Consider the following 22,309-nt stretch of genomic DNA (forward strand, 5'->3'; position numbering starts at 1 on the left):
GTTGCATCGCCTCCCCAGGGTTTCAGGAGCAACGCATCGCTTGTTTTCCACCGCACCAGCTTCTGCTTTTGGAACTTTGTTGCAACTAAAGGTACTGTGAGTAAACGTGATGCAACTGTGAACTTTTCACGCATCTGTGGTTTATTTTACCGCAACTTGAAGAACTTTAACGCAACCTTAAGAACTCTTTTTGAAACCATATTCTTGAACTGTGTATGTTGGATTTTTGTCGTTTTGGTCTTGTGTAGTTTAGATTAAAAATACCTTTATTTTTCTAAACTGTTGTGGAGTCAGTTTGTGGTGTTTTCACTGTGTTACTGTGAGTGTTGGTACAAATACTTTACGCATTGCCTCTGGTTAGCCTAGACTGCTCGCGCCAAGCTACCTAGAGGGTGAGCGAAGGTTATCTCAGAGGGTTATCTCCTTGCCCTGACTAGAAGCAAGGGTCCCTATTTGGACAGTGGTACCTACCTCTGCCAACTAGAGACCCCCAGATCTAACAGGTGTGGAGAAGGACGTAAAATGATTAAATAACCGGACACCCTCGACACTCATCCAGGAGGGAGGGCGGTAATGCTGGTTGCCTGGTGGAGTGAGAGGAAATCGTGGGCCACCCACCAGACCATACTCACACGGGTGTACCCCATAATTGTTCTACTTGGACTTACCTGTTTTAACCTGGGATATCACCAATGGAAGTTAGGTTGTTTGTTGATGGGAAGGGGGGCGGGATGGGGGAAGCTGGCATGATTGGGATGCTTCAGTGGGAGGGGGGAGGCATGGCCGGGGTTGTTATCAGCAGGCATGTTCTATTTCGATGTATTGAACCAACAGAATGGCAGTTGACTGACGTGGCATTGAATGTATTTGCAGGGCATGGGTCAGGAGGGAGAGATGGTTATGGGTGAAGACTGTACACTAAAAGTACTATCATGAAACATCAGGGCTTAGGGGACGCGAGAAAATGTAGGCAGCTGTTGGCATACTTAGACAGACAGCAGATACAAATCGCTATGTTACAGGAGATGCACATGAATTCAAAATCGTCAAGCACGTTCGCCAGTAAATGGGCAAGCATAAGATTATTTGCTTCCTATTATTCTTATGCCTGGGGTACGGCCATACTGATTAAAAAGCAGACACTCTTTGAGTTAATGGGAGCGATGGAAGACCCCCATGGGAGGTATGTTATAGCATGGGAGAGGTTGGGTAGGGAAACGGTAATATTAGCGAATTGTTAAAGTCCCAATATATACACCCCGGAATTTTATACGACGATATGGGGTAAGATTCTCACAGAAGGATCCACTCACTTAATATGGGGGGGAGTGGATTTCAATGTGGCCTGAACCCATCCGTTGACAGAACTAGCCCACAGATGCACCAGTAAAACCGCTCCCAGGAGGTAATGTGGGGAATTATGGAAGAAGGCGGACCAATAGACAGTTGGTGCTATACTCATCCCCAACTGAAAGAGGGCACCCAGTTCACATCGTACTTGGGCACTTGGGCACACATTGACTATTGTTTAGTTTCATGGGGGCTGGGGCCTAATATCCGGAATGTTATCCATCCTGCACAAACCTTTTCAGACCACTGTCTGGTGAAACTAGCACTTGTATTGCCGGGGTATGGTAGACCGAAGCCCTCCTGGAGACTGCAGCCACGGGCATTAACAGATGCAGTTTTCCAAAGTGAGTTGGGTGAGGAAATAGAAGATTTTTGTGCTAAAAACAATTGCTCGGTGGATAACATGGAAATGATTTGGGAGGCGTATAAAGTAACGATCAGGGGGTTCTGCATATCTAAAGGTTTTGGGGTCCTAAGGGATATTCAAAGAACACTTCAAAGATTAGAGCGGGAAATGAAAGCATTGGAAAGGAACATGGAGGGGGGGCGGCGGGGCAGGTATAAAAAGAAGTACGGAGGAGCTGTCGGAGTATGAAGAGACGGCGGACAGGGAGGCAAAATTCAAAGGATGACACTGGGTGGCCCGTAAATATGGGGAGGGAGAGAGACCAGGGATGGCACTGGCAGTGGTGACGAGATGCCAGAGATTTACCTCCAACATATTGGAGATAGAGGGGCCAGGGGAGATCATACACCGAGATACGCAGGATATACTTGAAGTCTTCACTGCACACTACAAAACACTCTACACCTTGCAGCGGCATGGAGCATTGGAGGTGGATAGGTTCATGGGAGATTTAGCGCTAGGGTGGTTAGGGGATACACAAAGAGAATTCCTCATTCTACCATGTGAGGTCGACGATATCAGAGAAGCAATCATGCAACTAAATAACGGGAAGGCACCAGGGTTAGATGGTCTTCCTGCGGAATTTTATAAGAGCTACATAGATATAATGGCACCAGTCCTTAAGGAGGTGTATGAGGAATCCCTTGAAGTTGGGATACTCCCCCCTCAATGAGGGAAGCGTTTGTTACCTCTCTATTGAAGCCTGGAAAAGCCCCAGCTCTAGTGATGCAAACAGACCATTATCTTTGATCAACTGTGATACAAAAATACTGGCTAAAGTATTAGCTAATCGACTGACTCTGCTATTAGATAAGCTAGTGCTACCCGATCAATCGGGCTTCGTCCCTGGCAGAGCCACTTCCCATAATCTCCGTACCCTGTTTTCTCTAGTCCAGAATGTAGCGCCGGAACTTCCTCTAGCAGCAGTTTGTTTAGACGCCACCAAGGCGTTTCACTCTGTAGAATGGGATTATTTATTTGTAGTGTTGCAGCGCATGGGGTTTCCGCAGATCTTTGTTTCTTGGCTAAAGTTACTGTACAGTCAACCAACGGCTAAAGTGTTCATTAATGGCCACATGTCTTCTGCGCTCTCTATCTCGAGGGGCACACCACAGGGGTGACCATTATCCCCACTGTTATTCGCTATAGTAGTTGAGCCGTTGGCCTGCAGGCTTCGCCAATGCCATCAGGAAAAAGCATTTCGTTGTTGTCTCCGCCAAATATTAATTTTGCTATGCGTGGATGACATGACATTATATGTTCGGGATCCTCAGCAGAATAATAATCCCCTCCTGCGGGAATGTATTGTGTTTGGCAGATTATATGGTATTAGCATCAATTGGGGGAAGTTGCAGGTCTTCCCTCTTATGCCAGCAGTTCCCAAATTCCAGCTTGACTTCCCCTTAGAATGGTGTGACACGGACCTTCGCTATTTAGGCATAGAGGTGACTAGGAATAGGGAAGAGACGATACGACTTAACTGTGGTACAGCTATCACGAAATTAAACTGCAATGTCACAAGCTGGATATTGCTCCCTCTGTCACTAGCGGGTCGCGCCTCCCTTATCAAAATGGTTGTGCTCCCACAATTTTTATATTTATTCTTAAACATACCCTACCATCCTGGGTCCTATTTTTTTAAAAACTTTACGGGCTGAGCTGACTAGGTTACTCTGGGGGGGAAACAGCCTCAGCTCAATTGGAAGTCTTTGACTAATCCATACGACCTGGGTGGGTTTGACATACCGGATTTTGAGATATATTACTTGAGAGCCCAGGTCCAGTATGCCTATTACTAGTTACACCCCCCTAGATATATGCCGCAAGTAGCCACGGAGGATTAGCTCGCTGATCCTATGCCGCTAAATGGCATTATACAAGGACCTAAATGGGCGCGCACTACACCTCCCACTGTGGTCACAAGTACGGTGGGTGCATGGCATCGTATAACAGACGTCCTCTCTCAACCCATCCTCTACTCTTCCCGGCTGCCCTTGATGTATCACCCTGCCATATCCCTGCTACAGGAAAAGGGGGGGAAAATCTATGCACGTGTATTCATGTCACTGTGTGGGGAGACCTATTCCATGCGGGCAAGTTTCGATCCTCAGAGCATCTCTTTCAGCGGATACAGCCTACCCCGCTAGACCTATTTCTTTATGTACGATTGAGACAAGGTACGAAAGAGGTCCTCCCGGATTTTACCATGAGAGCCAGCAAATCTCGTCCCATTACACAATATGCTGGGATCCACAGATAGGAAGCATTTAGTGTCCCAACTATACAAATGTATCCGCGCTCAACAGGAAAATGTCCCGAGTCCCGGGCACACACATTGGGCAGAGGAGCTAGGGTCCGAGATAACTGATGAGCAATGGGATTACTGCTGTACACAAACCTCGCAAATCTCTGCTAGTTGCAGGTTGCAGGTTATACATTTCAAGTTCCTGCAGCGTTTGTATTACACCCCTGCCAAAAAATATCGCTTTCACCTCCAAGATCATGACAGGTGTGATAGATGTGGTAGGGAAGGGGCGGGGTTTTTACATCTTGCAAGGGAGTGCCCAGCAGTGCAGGAGTTCTGGGGCCAAGTTTACAAAGAGCTCGGGAAAATGATCAATTATACACTCAAAATGGATCCCATGATGGCCCTTCTCAGCTACACAGCACAGATTCCTAAATCCTATCGAAAGTTCATAGCTATATCTCTGTTACTTGCTAATCGCCAAGTTGCTTGTAGATGGGGTAGGGGGCGGGCCCCTAAGTTGGTTAGCAGACATGTTGTATTGCCAGGATCAAACAACTACATATGCGGTAGGTACTCCTTCCACGGGTGTCCAGACCAAAGGACATATGGGGACCACTTCAAGGCTACTTACTCCAACGCGACTGGGAAGAGCTAGATGCCACTACCGTAGATAACGCTTGATGGAAACGGGATGCACCCTCGGTGCCTGTCCCACTTTGAAGTGTAGTGTAATTGAGGTTGCTTGGGCTGGGAGGTGGGAGAAGAGGGATCTGTGGCTCCCCTGACTGGTTTGGTCGGGCTTAGGGCGGACATGTGCCATTGCTGCTCCTACTTTGTATGGGAACGTCACACCCGTAAATATGGTTTATTATTTCTATGTGTCCCACTGGATGTAGTTTGATTATTGCCTCTTGCATGTAATAATGTCGGAAGAGACTGTCCATTTGGAATGTATGACCTGCCACATGTTTATGGTAACGCATTGTTAAGATGTACAAAAAAAAAAAAAAGGATGGCACTCTGCATCCTATCCTAGCTCGTAGACCACAGACTTTAAAATTGCAACTTTACAGTAAAAAGAGACCTTACTGGGAACACTCGACCTGAAGGGCAAAGTTGGTCAAGGTGCCTTTGATTTATGGTAGGTGCAAAAAATATCAGTTTTCTGTTGACTCTTGAAATAAACTAAGCACAGAGAGTTTACCAAACGTCTTCCCATAGCGGTGTCTTACCTCGCCACCAAGGAATTTATGTTGATCTGTATCTAGACAATTGGAAGGCAAAAGGGATGCCATGGCAGCAATGCTCCAACTGATAGGGCTCACAATCAATGTCAAAAGTCGTTTCTGATTTCTCTGTAGAACCAACACTATCTAGGGGCAACTTTAAACACCTATTTATCGCAGGCTTGCTTTCCTAAGAGTGGAGAGAGTACCAGCAGTTCAGAGACTGATTGCAAATTTCAGGCATTACAATCCCTAACAGTTAGAATAATGATGTAACTGTTGATGGCTGTGCTCATAGAGCTTGTTCCAAGTGCATGTTTACATGTGAGTTATACGGTCTCCAGGTAGGCACAAGCCAACAATGTTGGACCTGGCCATTTCTGCAGGGTCACCCCAAACCGTTTGCCTTCCTCCTCCCCTGTTGTGCTGAGTTAATTTTTGCCGGCTTTAGGGCTCTGTTAACCATTGCTAAAGTCGTTGTGCTCTCTCCTTAAAATGTTGTAACATCGGCTTAGCCATAATTGGTTTATTCAATTTTCTTTTCCATTTTTACTGATTTTTACAGATAATTACAGACAGAAAACAAAGTGTTTCCTGTCTGTATTTATTTTTAAAAGCCGAAAAATACAGAAAAATTTGCTTCTTGTGGGTGACTTTCCATGCTGCTTTTCGTGATTTTTAGGACAACAGCTGAGCAGATAGGCAGCATGGGAAGATAAGAATAGGTTAAAGTTTCCCTAACTGCAGGTGCATATTAACATATATTTGTTTCATAATGCTCATATTTACCTTAAGGTGTTGTGTTTTGCTATATTTGGCTACTCAATTTCCTAAAATGTGACAGCCAGCAAAGTATGAGTGCATGTTTATCAGTTAAATAAATGCAGATATATATCATTTTATGACTCAATATATACGCAAAACACAACATAAATATTGATAAATACCAATAAGATAGGCAAAAAATGAATATATGGATAAATGCAGACGGAAATGTTAAAAAAATAAATACCATTAAACCGGGAGCTCTACTTATAAGTCCATAGTAAAGCGCACTACATGTGCCCAGTGTCTGTAAATTAAATACTACAAGTGGGCCTGCAGCACTGATTGTGCCACCCACTTAAGTAGCACTTTAAACATGTCCAGTCCTGCCACTGCAGAGACTGTGTGTGCAGTTTTAAGCTGCCATGTCAACCTGGGATGTTAACCCTCTTGCCAGGCCCAAACCTTCCATTTTAAGACATGAAAGTCACCTAAGGTGGGCCCTGGACAGCCCCAAGGCCAAGGTGCAATGTATTTAAAAGTTTTACATGTCCAAGTAGTGAAAAACATTTTTCACTGTTACAAGGCCTATCTCTCCAATAGGTTAACATTGGGATTACCTTATTACATTTTATAAGGGTAATTTCCAAATGGGAAAAGATAGATATTTCAAGTTTAGTGTCCCTGGACTCACAATTTAAAATCACAACTTATAGTAAAGTCCAGTTGTAAGTTGTAAGTCTGAAAATTACACTTTTAGAAAGTTGGCATTTTCTTACTTTATCCATTTGGTGTCTTCTGCCTGTCTCTGAATACACGTGTAGGGTGGGTGACAACTGGGCTTTGTGCATTCCCTCTAGACAGCCACATGCAATGGGGGCTTCGGTTTGCCTTGATGGGCCGTAATGGGCCATTAACTGGCTTGATGGGGCGGGGTTGCGGAGCTAAGCACCTGAACAGGCCGTGCACTGTCTCCACACAACAGGCCTAACAATCCTGTATTGTCACTCCAGCCAGCCTGGAGCCAGGGCAGGGGAGCAAGGGGATTCCCTGCACTTCAAAGTCACTCTCTAGAAGCTTCTCCCACCTTCCAGAACCAGGGCACCTAATAGATACTGTCCCTCAGGCACCACCACCTCAGTACACTTCTAGACCTGTGGATAATCTGCCAGGAAGAAGGACTGCTGTGCTGCTGAAAGGGCTGGCACTCTGCTGGTTTCCTGCTCTGCTGTGCTGACCTGCTGCTCTCCTTGCCTGATAGTGTGAAGGTTTGGGCCTGCATCTCTCTAACCCAGAACCAAAATGACTCCAAGGATTTGCCTCCTGTTTTCGGAAGTCTTATTGGCACTAACTCTCACAACGGGGCAACTCTTTGCATATCCCCATCCACATTTAACATTTGACATGGAGACTGCGTTTCAGGGATGGGAATCCCACCTTGCTTTATTCATTGTAAAGGATAAATGGACCAATGCAGAACAATTGTTACACATCAGTGTGTTAAAGTATTTCTAGCACTAGAGGTTTTGCAGAAATGTCTGCACAGCAAGACTGACCCATATGTATTGCATTTAAACTGAGGGACCGATTCACAAAGGGTCTCCGCACTCGTGCCAGAGGCCCGCAGTCGTTGCGGGGGCCCACACTTGTGGCAGGACCCCCACAATGAGAAACTGCTATGCGTATACCCTGCAATGAGAGCTGGGCTCCTGCCATTACTGCAGGGCCCCCGCCATGAGTGCAAAGGCCCTTTGTGAAACCGGCCCACAGTTGTTAGTTCTTTCTCATATCTCTCAACAAATTCGGCTCTGAGTGCTCACTTGCACATTGTACTTCCTTGCAGAACACCTTCCATGCACAGATTACCACTCTGCAGACCTACCCAGCAGGCAGAATCAAAACAAACGAGTGAAAGATGAATCTTCAGAATTCTCAAATTTAATTTCACAGATGAGTCTACAATATTGGTCTGTTTGCTATATTTTAAAACAAAAAATGGTCATGCTTTCTTCCACAGCCCATTCGTTAAGGAATGCTATGTGGATAAAGCAGACAGAGACATTTGTCTGTGCTTACACCTCTACTGCAAATATTAATCAACCCTAGCTGCCTATTTACAAAACAAACAATCCATTATTGTCTTGAAATTTCTTTTTAGCAAAGCATTCCTGGTAAGGGTATCGGCAAGAGAACCCTGGGTGTGCAAGTGGTATCTAAATACAGACTCAACAAGGTTAATGTCTCCACCAATTAAAGCACTACATTCAAGCCCACTACAAGCATTACCTCGGAATGTTGCCTTTGAGAACACAATCACTTCCTTATTGAGTTCGAAAATTACAAGCACTATCTGTAGCTACCTTGTATTCAGGTTCACAAAAACAAAGAAGTCTTATTTTCTCACCTACACTTTCATAGAAAGGAAGTATCACCTTTTCAACGTATTCAAACAAGTGAGCACTCTTTCAAAATCTTTAAAGCAGGACATAAAGAGCACTACACTTTCTAGATGTCAAACATGAGCTCGTGTGGTTCATTGACAGAACCAACCCCCCAGGAAAAATAAAACAATTATTTGTTCCCTTTGCAGCTACACAGCTGAGCAATCTTATTTCAAAAGAGGGCATAGCAAGATGGAGTGTGTAATGCATACAAGTTAGCTATTCACACACAAATAGAAAACTTGTGGAATTTGCACAGATTCCTTCCTTTTTTTAAATGAAGAAAGTATCAAAGCATCTAATACAGTTATACTAGACTATTTTTCAGTTACATAATAAAGTGCCATGTGTGGTACAAATTTATCATAGCTAATAAACCTTAAACATTTTAGGAGAGTAACCAGGAATTAGAGTCTGCAGCCAGTCTTTCATAGGATCCCAAATTCTCATAAGTTTACTGTGATACTTTGTATAATAGACATCTCTAACCCTCATAATGTCATGCACTCCTGCCACCTGGATCCACCAAGATCTGGAGGATCTTTTTGAAGCCACAACCTAGCTATTCCAAGTCAGGTGAGATTAATGCCAAACAACTCATTTGTATTTTAGAATGAGGGATCCTAGGTCATTGACTCAATACAATCAATTTAGCATTCAAAGCTACATCGGTTTGTGTTTAACTATTCAATTGCCAAAGTTTGCTGGATGATCTATCGATCACAAGTGTGACAGGTATCCCATTCGCTGTAACAAAAGTGCATTATAGCCTATGGCACTTGTAATACCGAGGTCGGAATATCCGTCACATTTTGACAAACTCTAAATTAGGTCCATAGTTACTCAGCAAGAGTGGAAATGTGTGGGTCTCAGACAAACAGATTCCTAATATCCTGAGATACAAGACAAAAGGGCTCTGTTTCTCCTGCTATATTTCATCAGTACTTCAAACTATTTTCAGAACTTGGTAAACACGACAAATAAATTATACATTTTGTAAACAAACATGGCCAGAGGATGATATATTTGAATGTTAATTGTTCAAAACTACAGATTTAGACTCTTTCTTCCTGGTCCTTAAGTAGGGAGAAAGGAACTTTGCCGACATCTTAGGCTCTGGGTATCTGAGGGTAAGTCAGAGATACTAATATTGAGATATTGTTATGGTTTTAACTAACTAATCAATAGAAAAAATGACTTATTGAAATGGAATACTCAGTACTCCTTGACGTAGGTAAAAACTAACATCATGTATAGTGACTCTGCTGTTGTCAATATCAGTCATTTGTTGTCCACTCACTGTAAAAAGAACAAACCATCCAGATGGTTACTCTTCCCAAAATGACTTGCTTGTTTGATGTCAATATCTTAAAACAGCAGGTATAGGTTTCACATTCATGGATAAGAATGTTTAAATGGGCATTGAAGGGGGTTAGGATTTCATGGAAAAAATTCAGGAGCTCCAAAACTAAGAGTGGCTGGGTATTAAATTGCTGCATTATTCATGGCCACTACAATGACCTCAGAAGCAAATCTAAAGACCTACGATGTATTCATTGCCACGACCACACTTACTGAGTTGAAGGATTCTGTTTATAAGATCACACTCACATTTTCCAGGCTAATTAATTATTAGGTACTATGTTACTTCTCTAGAACATGGTGGGCGCCTTGTGGTTCCTCAAAGAGTAACATGGGGCAAATTAGGAGCTGTGCTGAGGGAGGTCAGTTCAGTGAATCACATACTTTTGAAGCCATTTCAAGGGTCTTGTGTTAAGTGAGGCAATTCCGAGGCATTTTTTATCTTCATTTATTTAAGAGAATTGAAGGTAGTCCCTAAACGTTTGAATCTTTTTGAGGACATGACATCTGATCTCTGAGTTAATTATGGATCTAATGAGAAATTAAAGTAGGGTGTAAGCCACTGAAGAAAGTTTTTAATACACCCGTAAAGAGGAAAAACTCAAGATTGTTAATGTCCATTGGAGATTAATTATAAAGAATAGTAGTATTTTTAGGATGGTAGATGGCTTACTGATGAAAACTACCTTTGCCTATGCCGAATATTTCCTTTTTTGATGTCTGCCTACAAAGAACTTGAGGTATCTGTTGCAATCACTAATGCCACGGCATATTGCAGAAGATTACGCTGTTCATTTGACTTTACAGTATTTCGCTAGCGAAGTGAATGTCGTGATTTTCTATTTTATGATATCATATACATGCTACAATGGTGCCACCCTCTGTCTACTGTGTGTATTACAGGCATGCCTTCATTTTGCACAGAATTGGCATCAATACAATGCAAGTCGTACACTTAGGGGCATATTCATAAGTGTAAATTTACACATGTAAAGTTCCATGGAAGCTGCATGAGTTTTCCCACGCAAATCCCATGGTTTTTGACACATTCTCAGATTTACCAGAACTGGTAAACCTGGGATGAGCTAAAAAGATAAGCCTTCTGGGGTCGGTGTAATTAGGAGAAATATCTCTATCCCTCCTCGTTCTTCCTCTTTCTGTATGTGCTTCAGTGTCCTGCATTCTGCAGTAAACATAGAGAGGAATATGCCTACCAGGATTCTTTTTGTGCATGAAGGTGTCTCTTCCTGCACAAAAACAATGCAGCACAGGCACCCTCGAACTAGGCTGCCAAAACGGCGCCAGCAATGGGAAAGGGCAGGCATGCACTGTATTGCCTTAAATACGGCGCATTCCTGTCCTTTCCCGGAGTGCCACACAACGCTGTGACTTGCTGCGTTGCATTGCATGACTTTCTCATAAATGAGCCCCTTAGTACTTTTGGCTACTCACCATTTTGAAGTGTGAATTTATTACAAAGTATAGGCTTACATGACTATACCGCCTGAAACTGTGGGATGGAGCCAAATTTACAAGTGTAAAGCTATTACAGTCCAAAGGACCCAAAACAGGGGTAGATCACATCTGCAGTAAGTCCTACACCACCACTCTTGGCCAACCACCAATATTGCAACCAGTGGAAATAATAACAAATAATCAAGCAGTGAAAAGAGAAAATAATGAAGATAAAGACTTAAAATACAACCCCATAACAACAAATGGTAAAGTACGTTCATTTGTTTTGACTTTTCCTTAAATGTATACATTGTATTTAATGCTAAACATGTGTATATAAATAAAAATATATTAATCAATACTAAAATACTTTAGTAACTTTTTAAATCCAAAAATCAATGTAACTATAATGTTTTAATAAGATGATTACATTTATTTAGATTGATTCTATACATTATGTGTTGTACTTTTTAATACATAATAAATAAATGCATTCATTTAACTTTAGGTGGGATTGTTTTCAATAAATCTTTTTTTTTAAAGTATAATTTATTAATTATTAAATTCAAAATTAAGCTAATAGTGTAAACGTACTGCTAATAACTTTTAATAGTTAGACAGTGTTCTATGACACCGAGGCAGAGTTATCCTTGTGGCATAGGATAGGGAAAATGTTAAAAGAGTATTAACCTTTTTTTTTAAAATATGCCGTACCGTTTTAATGTTAAATATTGATGTAAATACATGTTATATATTTATTGTAATTAACTTATTTTTTCTAAATGTAGTACAACATACAAATTCTGCAGCATCATGAACATAATTGTAATTTAAATGTTTAATTGATTTAAATAGATTACATTAAATTTAAAGATTTATAAAAAAAATATATTTAATGTGTTTATATTTACTTACTGTTCATTAACAATTATCAAAAGTAATGTACAGGTTTAATTGAAATTCCTATAATTGCTTTTTTAATTAAATCACATTTATTTTAACATTTTTAAAAGGTTGTCAAATAGTTTACCGTAGAATAATATTTGTTTTTGTTTATACAAATCTTTTTAACATGAAATAGTCTGAGCCGGAGTAGATTTACTAGCTAATAAAATAGTAGGAGCCCATTTTGGCTATAGCAAGTTTAGAATTGTAGGGTGTGAATAGCAAAGGGCTTACTCTTTCGTAAGTGAGTCTCAGTCCCTCCCTATAATCCCCTTGTGCCCACTCTAAATCCTAAACCACTCCCATTTGTAGTAAGTATACCCCTTTCTCCACTCTCCCAGGTCACTGCCACATTTACTACTAAGTAAACATACACGTGTGAGGATCTCCCATTCAAAATGTAGGACAGGTGAAGGTCGAGATTTACACCTGTAGGTTTGTGAGTTACCTTTTGTAGAAAGTATTACTACTGTAGTACTACTTTACCTTTTACAAAATACAGTTTGTGAATTGGGCCCATAGCCTTTGCCAATGCTTGCTTAGGGTTTGATTTCTCCTACTGATAGAAATTGTCATAAAGACTTTCCTTTTTCTAGGGTGCTTGTTGGAGTACTATTAAAAACTGCCATTGCTCATTACAGAATTATTTCTTTTATAGGGTGCTATTCTCAATGATCTGCTTCCAAACACAAGTTACGTTCTTCAGGTGGTGGCCGTCTGCAACAACGGCCTGTATGGGAAGTACAGCGACCAGGTGATTGTCGACATGCCCCTGGATGACCCTGGTGAGTCTCAATGTCGGCTCAATCCCTTCACACCTGATAAAGGCTAATAACCTTATCTTTGCAAACCAGTTGTCATCCTGGGCTCAGTACCCAGCTGGAGTTCTGAAATCAGAATAGTCAAAGGCTGTAAACTCTTTTAGTGCATTGGCATTGTTTTGTCTCAACTTTGAAATTTGTGATAGCCAGAGCTTAGTATGGCTTTGAAATAATTTTTTGTCAAAATATATAATTCTGAAATCTTTATAACTGTTAAACTGGCTCATGGCTTTTGAATGTAATTATACACGTTCAATATTTTGACTGTTCTGTATTTTAGGCACTCCAGCTGGGGCATGAACTTTAAACTCTGAATGGTGATGGGGTTTCCTGCTTCTTATTCTGTTATATTATGGTTCTACAGCTCCCCAAACATCAGTTAGGGATTAGCTAGGGTTTTTGTAGCTGTTACCCATTGTATGCAATTGTTACTTTTGATGCACAGAAAGTGAGCTATATAATAAGTTGCACAGGGTCACCGCATAGGTCCACGACTAGTGCAAACACAATTCAGTATTCTGTGTTTAAAGTAGAAATGCAGTGAAATATAAAAATCTAGTTCATACCCAATAAAGTAATTCTAAAAACTCCAGCATTGAGCATGAAAAATCTTTCACTTACCACCCCAACACACTATATTTCAGAGATGCTCAATGTTCGTCTTCATGGTATTACAGGATCCTATTTTGTGCGGAAACCGTAATACAAAACTTCACTTATATTGACTGAACCTGCTCTTTGGTACCTCTAGCACTGAGTTTTCTAATACAGACCTATAGGACATTAAAGCAGTGCAGGAATGTCAAATGTTTTTTCTTAGCTCAGTCAAAAAACTGAGGTGCTGTCTTTATTTGGATGAGTGGGAAGGAGAAAACATGGCGGATCCAACATTTGGTGTCATCAAGTGGTATTAACTGTTTTATCTGCCACTTTATTAATGAAAAAGCAACCTTCCTTTAAAAACTGTGAACAAATGTTGAAGCACGAGCTCCAGACCTTGATAATGTTTCAAGCCTGGGTTAATAATGGCCGCCCTGTCTTCCCTTCTGACAAGTCTGAAGCAGTGGCAGGAGCAGAAAGCAATCACAGTACCAAGATTTCTGTTCACTTTTTGTAGTTTCCAGACCTGGCCATAGGCTTATTCTCACATAACACTCAGTCAGAATTCATAAAGCATGGTATATCACCCACAAGGGTATCCAGGCACCGAGGACCTTGCTGCTTTGAGTGGGTTCAGTTGAACAGCCTGGTTTTGAGTCCTTTCCTGATTTCCAGAAGAGAGGATGATGTCCGGAGTTGAATGGGCAGGTCGATCCAGGACTTAGCAGTGATGTAGGAGAAGGAGCGCCCTCCACTGTTGCTTTGGCAGATGCAGGGGCTGTGTGCAAGAAAGAGGCAGGTGGAGAGTGAGTGTCTGGAGGTTTTATGGAAGCTCATGAGGTGGTTTCTGTAAGCTAGTCCTTGATTGTGAAGGGCTTCGTAGGTGTGGATCAGCATCTTGAATTGACATCTCTTCTGAATGGGGAGCCAGTGCAACTTCTTGAGGTGTGGTGTGATATGGGTCCTTTTGGGGAGGTCAAGGAAGAGTCTGGCCTCTGAGTTCTGTATGGTCTGCAGTCGCTTCAGGAGGAGGGTGGTGATCCTCCGTAGAGTGGATTGACGTAGTACAGCCGGCTGGTGACTAGGGCTTGAGTGACGGTTCATCTGGTGTTGATGGGGAGCTATTTGAAAATGTTCTGGAGCATGCGAAGAGTGAGGTAGCAGGTGGATGAGACTACATTGATCTGGCTTTTCATGGTGAGCTTGCTATCCAGGATAATGCTAAGGTTGTGGGCACGGTCTGTCAGAATGAGTGAGGATCCTAGTTTGGAAGGTCACCAGGAGCCAATCCACATGGAGGTGTTGTTCCTGAAGATCTGCACTTCCGTTTTGTCCGTGTTGAGTTTTAGGCAGTTACTCATCATCCAGTTAGCGATGCTCGTCAAGCACCTGTGGAAGTTGGCCCATGTAGGGGAGGGTCTTCTGATATTGAAAGGGTGAACTGGGTGTTGTCTGCATAGGATATGATGCTTAATTCACAGGTTCTGACAATGCTGGCCAAGGGGGTTATGTAGGTATTGAACAGTGTGGGGCTGAGGTATGAGCCTTAAAGGATGACGCAGGTGATATTCTTGGGTTTCGAGGTGAACTGAGGTAGGCAGATACTCTGGATTGTTTCAGTGAGGAAGGAGGCGATCCATTTAAAGGCGTCTCCTTGGATTCCAATCTGATGAAGCCTCTTGATAAGAGTGTGGTGGGATACAGTGGGATACGGAGCGTTCTGATGTCATTGATGGCAGCAATCAGGGCAGTTTCAGTGCTGTGGTTGGTGCAGAATCCAGATTGGGAGGTGACCAGAGATTGTTGTTCTCCAGGTGTTCTGTGAGTTGGTGGTTGAGGCCTTTTTCAAGGGCATTGGCCAGATATGAGAGCAGAGAGTTGGGATGGTAGTTCTTGAGTTTGCTACAGTCAGCTGATGGTTTCTTGAGAAAGAGTTTGACTTCTGAGTGTTTCCAGTCTTCGGAGAAGGTGGCCATGGTGATGAATGCTTTGAAGATGGCAGTGAGCTTGTTGCTGATCTTCTTGCTCCCGAGGTTGAAAATGGGGTGGGGGCAAGGGTGCGTGGTTGCTCTTAAGTGGACGTAGTTCATGATGGCTGTGGTGTTGTGCGTGGTGAGCTGGTCCCAGACGGTGAGTGGGTGGTCAGTGTTGGCATTTGTGGAGTGAGGAGGCTGTAGAGGTCTGAGGGGGCGAGCTGAGGTTCAAGGTTTTTGAAATGGTTATTAAGAGATGAGAATTGGGACAAAGGGTCAATCCTGTGATGTCATCAGTGGTCAATAGTTTTGAACAGGGCTTAATTTGAGCCAGTGGTTTCCAGTGCTCTGCACCAGCACTTAATTGTCAACACCGGCACTTACAACAGTCTGCCACGTTGTGGCACTATTTTCCTATTTTAAAGATAAGCACAAAAACAGTTGTTTATCAATTCAATATACATTAAAATGATTAATACCAGCCAATCAAGCCATTCTTATAGCTTTAGGGGCCTGGAGTAGCCTGAATTATCACACTTGTAGGTGTGTGATAATTAGCACTTATGTTGGTACTGTCATTGGCAGCACTGACAGGTGCAAATAGGTGGTGCACGCTGCAGTGGCCTCCTAACGAGGGTCCTGGCACTTTTTAAAAAAAACAAATTAAGCATTGTCTGTGTCAATATTGTCACTGCGGTTGGCACTTCTACGGGCATTTGAATCCCTAGCTGTTATGAGTTAAAGGTGCTTCCCTTGTCTGCTGTCGTTATTCAGAGGTTTGCTGAGAAGTCTTGGGCGTAATTTCAGGAGCTGTGCTCCAAGTGAACGTGCAGTCGATTAGAATGAACAATAAAGATGTGTCAGATGCCAGTTGCATGTTGGGATGGTTTGGCATATCTGACGTTTTACTATGTTTTCAAATGCTTTTTAAAGCCTAATGCCGGAAATGAGAAAGGCATCTCAGTGGAAGTGTGTTTATTGTTAGCCCAATACTGCCATCTTGTGGCATTTTAGGTTCAGTTTTATCTAATCGAGAGTGAAAGATTGAAAACAATCTATAAATAATGTATGTTAGAAGTCACATATATAGACAGTGAGAAGGTTATAATATAATATAATTAGTTCCTGTGATGTGATATGATATGACATCCATCACTACAGATAATTTTGTGACTCTACAAACTGAACTCCACCAATATTCATACAGTCTTTGGGCTCACCTGAAATCTGCTCTGCAGTCTTACGTTTTATAAAAATCAGTCTTTTATATTTGGAAGAGATGTGAATTTTAAGGGCTATTTTTCAATGTTTTACATATAACTTAGTCCATCTGACTTGGCTTTTTAAAATATTTAACTCAGAATTGTTATTGGAAAATTGGGTATTGTTTATGATTTTGTACTAGATGAAATTTTTTTAATCAATGTTTTTTCATTTTATGTGTGCTTTTATGGCCTTTGGCAGAATCAAGTTTACTTTAACTTGAACTACGCCTTCAAATTTGAACTTGTATCTATAGATTTGAGGAGACGTTTAAAGAAGGGCAGTATGCAGCCACAAGACAGTATGTAGGCAGCATTGGCGAAGAGAGGGTAACACAGAGCGAAGTTGATGGGGGTAGATTAATTGAAGGAAGGCTACCTATTTTTTTTTTAAGTTTGAAAGCTTTATTGAAAGAAAGGATATATAACAACAATGTGACATAAGTAGAGAAGCAAAAATGCAGAGGAAAAACATATGCAATTACCGAAGACAGCTGATGACAACACTAAGAAACCAAGCATTTTCTAAAGTTTTTAGGAACCTATTTATTTTTAATTGGTATCTCAAAAGCTCAAAGGCATTCATCAGTGTCTAGAAAGACCATTGTGTTTAAGAAGCACACTATAATGATTCGGGGTGAATAGTTTGTTGCAGAATGATTGTATTGTACTTGCATTTGTACCACTCAAGGACATATCTTAGTCAGTGGGACTGGCGTTCCCAACAAGAAGCTCTGCATACCCAGCTAAAAATGGGGAAATGGACTGTGTGAAGAGGGAGTTTTGAAGAGGATGTTAATGGGAAGGAGATTGATGGTATTTAATGTAGACAAGCATTTAAAAAAGTTATTGTATAGAACAGGCTTCTCCAACTAGTAGCTCGCGAGCTACCAGTCTCTCTCCAACTACCTGTGAGTAGATCCCACGTGTGCAGTGCAGTCTACTAAATTAGAAGCTTTTGTTTGGTTGAATTAATATATGAATACCAAAATTAAAAAGAGTGTATTTGATATGAAAATGTGTGTATTTTCAGAGCCCATAATTTCCCAAATATTACTAAAGCTGATATTTGAATTATAAATCATGCGGCATTGTAGCTGTGGTCGTTATGTATTTACCTTCTAGAGGCATTTCAAATTGACTGAGCTTTTTTTTAATTACTGCGGGCAATCCTGCAGTGAGGTGACCATGGCTGGTAATCTTGCATAGGGTGGCCACTAATGTAGCCACTAATATAATCTTGTATGTATAAATCTCTAATAATATTAGTAGCTCGGGATGACTTTTGTTGAACATATTAGCTCTTGTTAGTGAAAAGGTTGGAGACCCCTGGTATAGAAGCATAAACCTCAGCTCTGGAACATGTTAGAATTACTTCCTGCAGAGCCAGTCAATATCCAGCTCATTCTCCTTGGTCCATATGTAGCTTCATCTTGCGTGAGTGAAACTCACCCTTTCTTGGAACATCTGGTTCCAGGACTATGAGACCTGATGCACGCCAGAGACAGGGGTCGGTACACCTAACATCTTGAATCAGAACTAGTCTGACCTTCTACTTTATGTCCAAAAGTGAAATCTGGTCCAAACCAAGAACTGGATGTTCCTCCACGATGGGACGTGCACGCCAACATTTAAGTGTTGCAGCCCTCTAGTTTACTTTGGTTTTCTTGACAGCCAGAGAGGACCCCTTAGTCAATGCTTGACTCATCATCATCTTTATAGCCATACATTATTCCATAAATATCCTTGGTTGTAGCCACTATAAAGCCTAACCCTAAATTAATCAGACCCAGTTCGTACTTGCATTATCAATGACTCCACTGGGTGCCCCAGGTCTCTTGGGCACCTCTTAGACCAGGAATTTGTACCAGTGACTCGTAGATTGCAAGACAGATGCCCCTAAAAATGCATATCTTCTGGGGGCCACATTCCACACACTCCCTATGAAGATGGACCATGAAAGCACTTCAGACCCTTGAGAAGGGGCCAAAGTGCACAGGCAGATGGGAAACACAATAGGTTGTGCTGGTTTGGAAGAGGTAAGCCTGTAGCAGGTTTCATGTAGGAAGATGTTTTGTTTTGTGCATGATGACCAGATTTATGCTCTTATCTTGTTTTATGATTGTGTGTGTGTGTGTGTGTGTGTGTGTGTGAAGCCTTTTAGTGTTGTGCATGAAGAGTAGCAGCAAACTCTTCTTGTGTCACTGCAGCCATGTGACTGCACGTATGCAGGAAGGTTACAGAAGTAGACTGAGTGATAGTTGTGCAAGTGGTTTTGCCTCCTATACTTTTGTGGGACTTTGAGTCTGGGTCTTGTGTCAGTACAGTCCTGAGAAATGCATGTTAATAGGCTTCTTGTCTGGAGCCTAAAAGATTAATTCTGGTTCTTCATCAGTTTGGTCCTGTATCACCTGCTGTGGAAGAGCCAGGACTTTACCACCTTCCTGAATCGCAAATGACCTTGGGTGTTTTTATCTTTGGCAGAAAGGAATTCTATAATTCTGCTCCTGCATGGAGAAGATGGTGACATCAATGCTCGCCTTTTATATTAGTTGGTTAGAACTAATGCCAATCTAGAAAGATATGTCCCATTCTGCAACTAGTTTTGGAGTTTTGCTTGGATTAAGCAGTGACCCTTGCCCTAGAGAGCCCTAAGCGCAATATAGCGTACCTTGAAGGTGGTTCTTCTGGCTATGGGTAACCTGTGAAGTGCCTAGATGGTTTGTGAGATATAGGTCCATACAGAAAGGTGCAAAAGTTGCCTCACTGCCTCATATTGGAGGCTCTACAGTCTTCAGAGTAGGAAGTTACTCGCCTTGATCAAGGAAAAACAGCCGCTTTTATCCTCCTCGACCTCTCAGCAGCCTTTGACATCATATCCCACCACTGATTGAAAGAGTCCACCACATCGGCATCCATGGAGACGCACTCAGATCGATCATCTCCTTCCTCACGGGAAGAACCCAGAGGATCCACCTCCCACCTTTCACCTCTGAACCGAAGGACATCACCTGTGGTGGCCCTCAGCCCCATACTCTTCAATGCATATATGACCCCCATTGACCAACATCGTCAGATCCCAGGGTCTCAACATAAGTTCCTACACAGACTACACCCAACTCATCCCCTCGCTCTCCGATGAACCCACCACCACTGGAACCAATTTCCACTGATGCATGACAAACATCGTCGACTGGATGAAAAACAACTGCCTGCACCTGAACACAGACAAGATTGAAGTACTGATCTTTGGCAACAGAAGCAACACGTGGAACAAATCCTGGAGGGAAACAGACCTAGCACCTGCACCCACTCCCTCCAACCACGCCAGAAACGTCAGAATTTCATTGACAACAAGCTCACCATGAAATCACAGATCTACGCCATCTCCTCTGCTTGCTTCCTCACTCTGCGCATGCTACATAAGATCTTCAAGTGGCTACCATTACACACGAGACGCACAGTGACACAAGACGTCATCACCAGCCGACTAGACTACAGCAATAATCTCTATGTAGGATTTGCCTCACACCTTCAGCAGAGACTTCAGACCACACAGAACGCCTCAGCCAGACTCATCTTCTGCCTTCCCTTAATAGCCCACATCACACTTCACCTCAGGAATCTCCACTGGCTCCTGGTACAGAAGAGATGCCAATTCAAGCTGCTGACCAACGCACACACGGCTCTAAACAACCAAAGACCTGCCTACATTAACCACCTCCTGAACTTCCACCACCCATCGAGAAGATACGCTCCACCTGCCTTTCACTTGCCCGTACTCCCTGCATATAACGAAGCAGAAGTGGAGGGCTCTCCTTCCTCCACATTGCAGCAAAGACCTGGAACAGCCTTCCCACGCACCTCCTGACCATAACCACATTTCTGGAATTCCGAATGGCCCTCAAGACCTGGCTGTTCGAATAAGCCTTCAGGGCCTGCAAGCGCCTGGATACCTTGTTGGGTGATTAGCTGTGCCTTATAAATCCAAAAATCCAGATTTTTTTATTGCAGATATCTAGAACAGCTCATTTTGTTGGTCTATTCAAGACTAGAGATGGGAGAGTGTAGCCTATAGTTTCTGTGAAAACCCTAGGTGTGAGAAAATGCTACGAAAAGAAAAGCCTTCATGTGACTTGGTTCTCTTGGGGAACCAAGGAAAAGCTAGAATTCCCAGGGTTCTTACTTCATTTCACCAGATTTCTACAAAATACCTGCAGATAGATACATGCATAAGATGTTGGCGATTTCAGACATCCTTCAAATTCCTACATATATATAGAGCACCCCATATCTACCATTATGCTTTATCTGGTGAAGAGCTTGTTGCGTCTTCCCTTCAATTTGAGAGCCACATCAGGGTTAATTTCTGCGCCTTCTCTCCAAGTTGAGTATCAATGATATTAAAGCTCTGTGTCTTCATTTTGATTTGAGAGCCATGTGATGGTAAAGCTTTGTGTCTTCCCTTTAATCTAACAGCTTTGTGATGGTAAAGCTCGGTGTTTTCCCCTCAACCTAAGATCTTAGCAATGTAAAAGCTCCATGCCATCTCCATAATTACAGCCTCAACTTCACCTTGAGATCCTCAAGACATTTTGTACCATTGCATTAACTAGTTTCTGTACTGCACGCTATAGCTCCAGAGATGTAGGTTTGACATAGGTTCTATACGTTTACTAACTAGAAAGCCTTTACAAGGAAGGGCAAACGTTGCTGCAGGGAATGCAGGAACCAATAAATGGGTCGTATGCCCCTGACTGTCAAACATAGCTCCTCCCATTAGAAGTTCTTTGCGCTCTGAACACGCCCTCGGAGTGCCTTGTTTTCTGCGTTCTGCTCTGTGGTTCTTCAGTAGCTGTTGTAAAGCAAATGTACCTTGAAATGAATCAAGATTTGTTCTTATCTTAAATCCATGACTCTTTGAATTGAGTTGTGAAAAAGCAGTAGCCTGGGATTGTATTTTAATAATCAAGTCCTTCTTCCACATGAGTCACTCAAGGGTCACGTGCTGTGCTGTGCAGAGAGTGTCCCATTCATGGTCCCATTCACCTATGCTGTTAGTATCACAGTTTTGATTTAGTTGGTGAAAGCTGAGCCTCCAGTAGTTTATGGGCCATAGGTTTTTCAGCAGCAATGATGTCCTGGAAACATTTGTACACCTCATTGTTTGAATATTGAACAAAACAAACCATCAGTGCACAATGCAATCACTTGCAGTATCTTGAAATGAGAAAAGGGTGTAATGAGAAAAGTTTTTTAGTACTCTATGGGTCATGCTCATCCAGGCACCTGAATCAGCGTGACAGCTGAATTTCTTATATATGATGTGTTGCAAGCTGTATACCTTGAAGCAAACATGGTTCATGTTTGAGAAATGTAAAGCTCCTCTTAGCTTCATGTATGTTAACGACTCATTTTACAGTCGGCCATGGGTTGAGGTTTCAGAGTCTTCCTT

The 22,309-nt window shown here is 42.3% G+C and overlaps 1 protein-coding gene across 8 annotated transcripts in view; it reads left to right on the forward strand.

Annotated features, from left to right (window-relative positions):
- Positions 1-22,309, forward strand: part of PTPRZ1 (protein tyrosine phosphatase receptor type Z1) — a 656,962-nt gene that overhangs the window by 387,564 nt on the left and 247,089 nt on the right. For all 8 annotated transcript variants that reach the window (XM_078680698.1, XM_078680707.1, XM_078680718.1 and 5 more), the window contains exon 10: positions 12,857-12,983. In XM_078680698.1, coding sequence (XP_078536824.1) covers positions 12,857-12,983 — 127 coding nt within the window. The remainder of the gene's footprint in view (positions 1-12,856; positions 12,984-22,309) is intronic.

The sequence above is a fragment of the Lissotriton helveticus genome, chromosome 1_1 (assembly GCF_964261635.1).
Source record: "Lissotriton helveticus chromosome 1_1, aLisHel1.1, whole genome shotgun sequence".
NCBI lineage: Eukaryota > Metazoa > Chordata > Amphibia > Caudata > Salamandridae > Lissotriton > Lissotriton helveticus.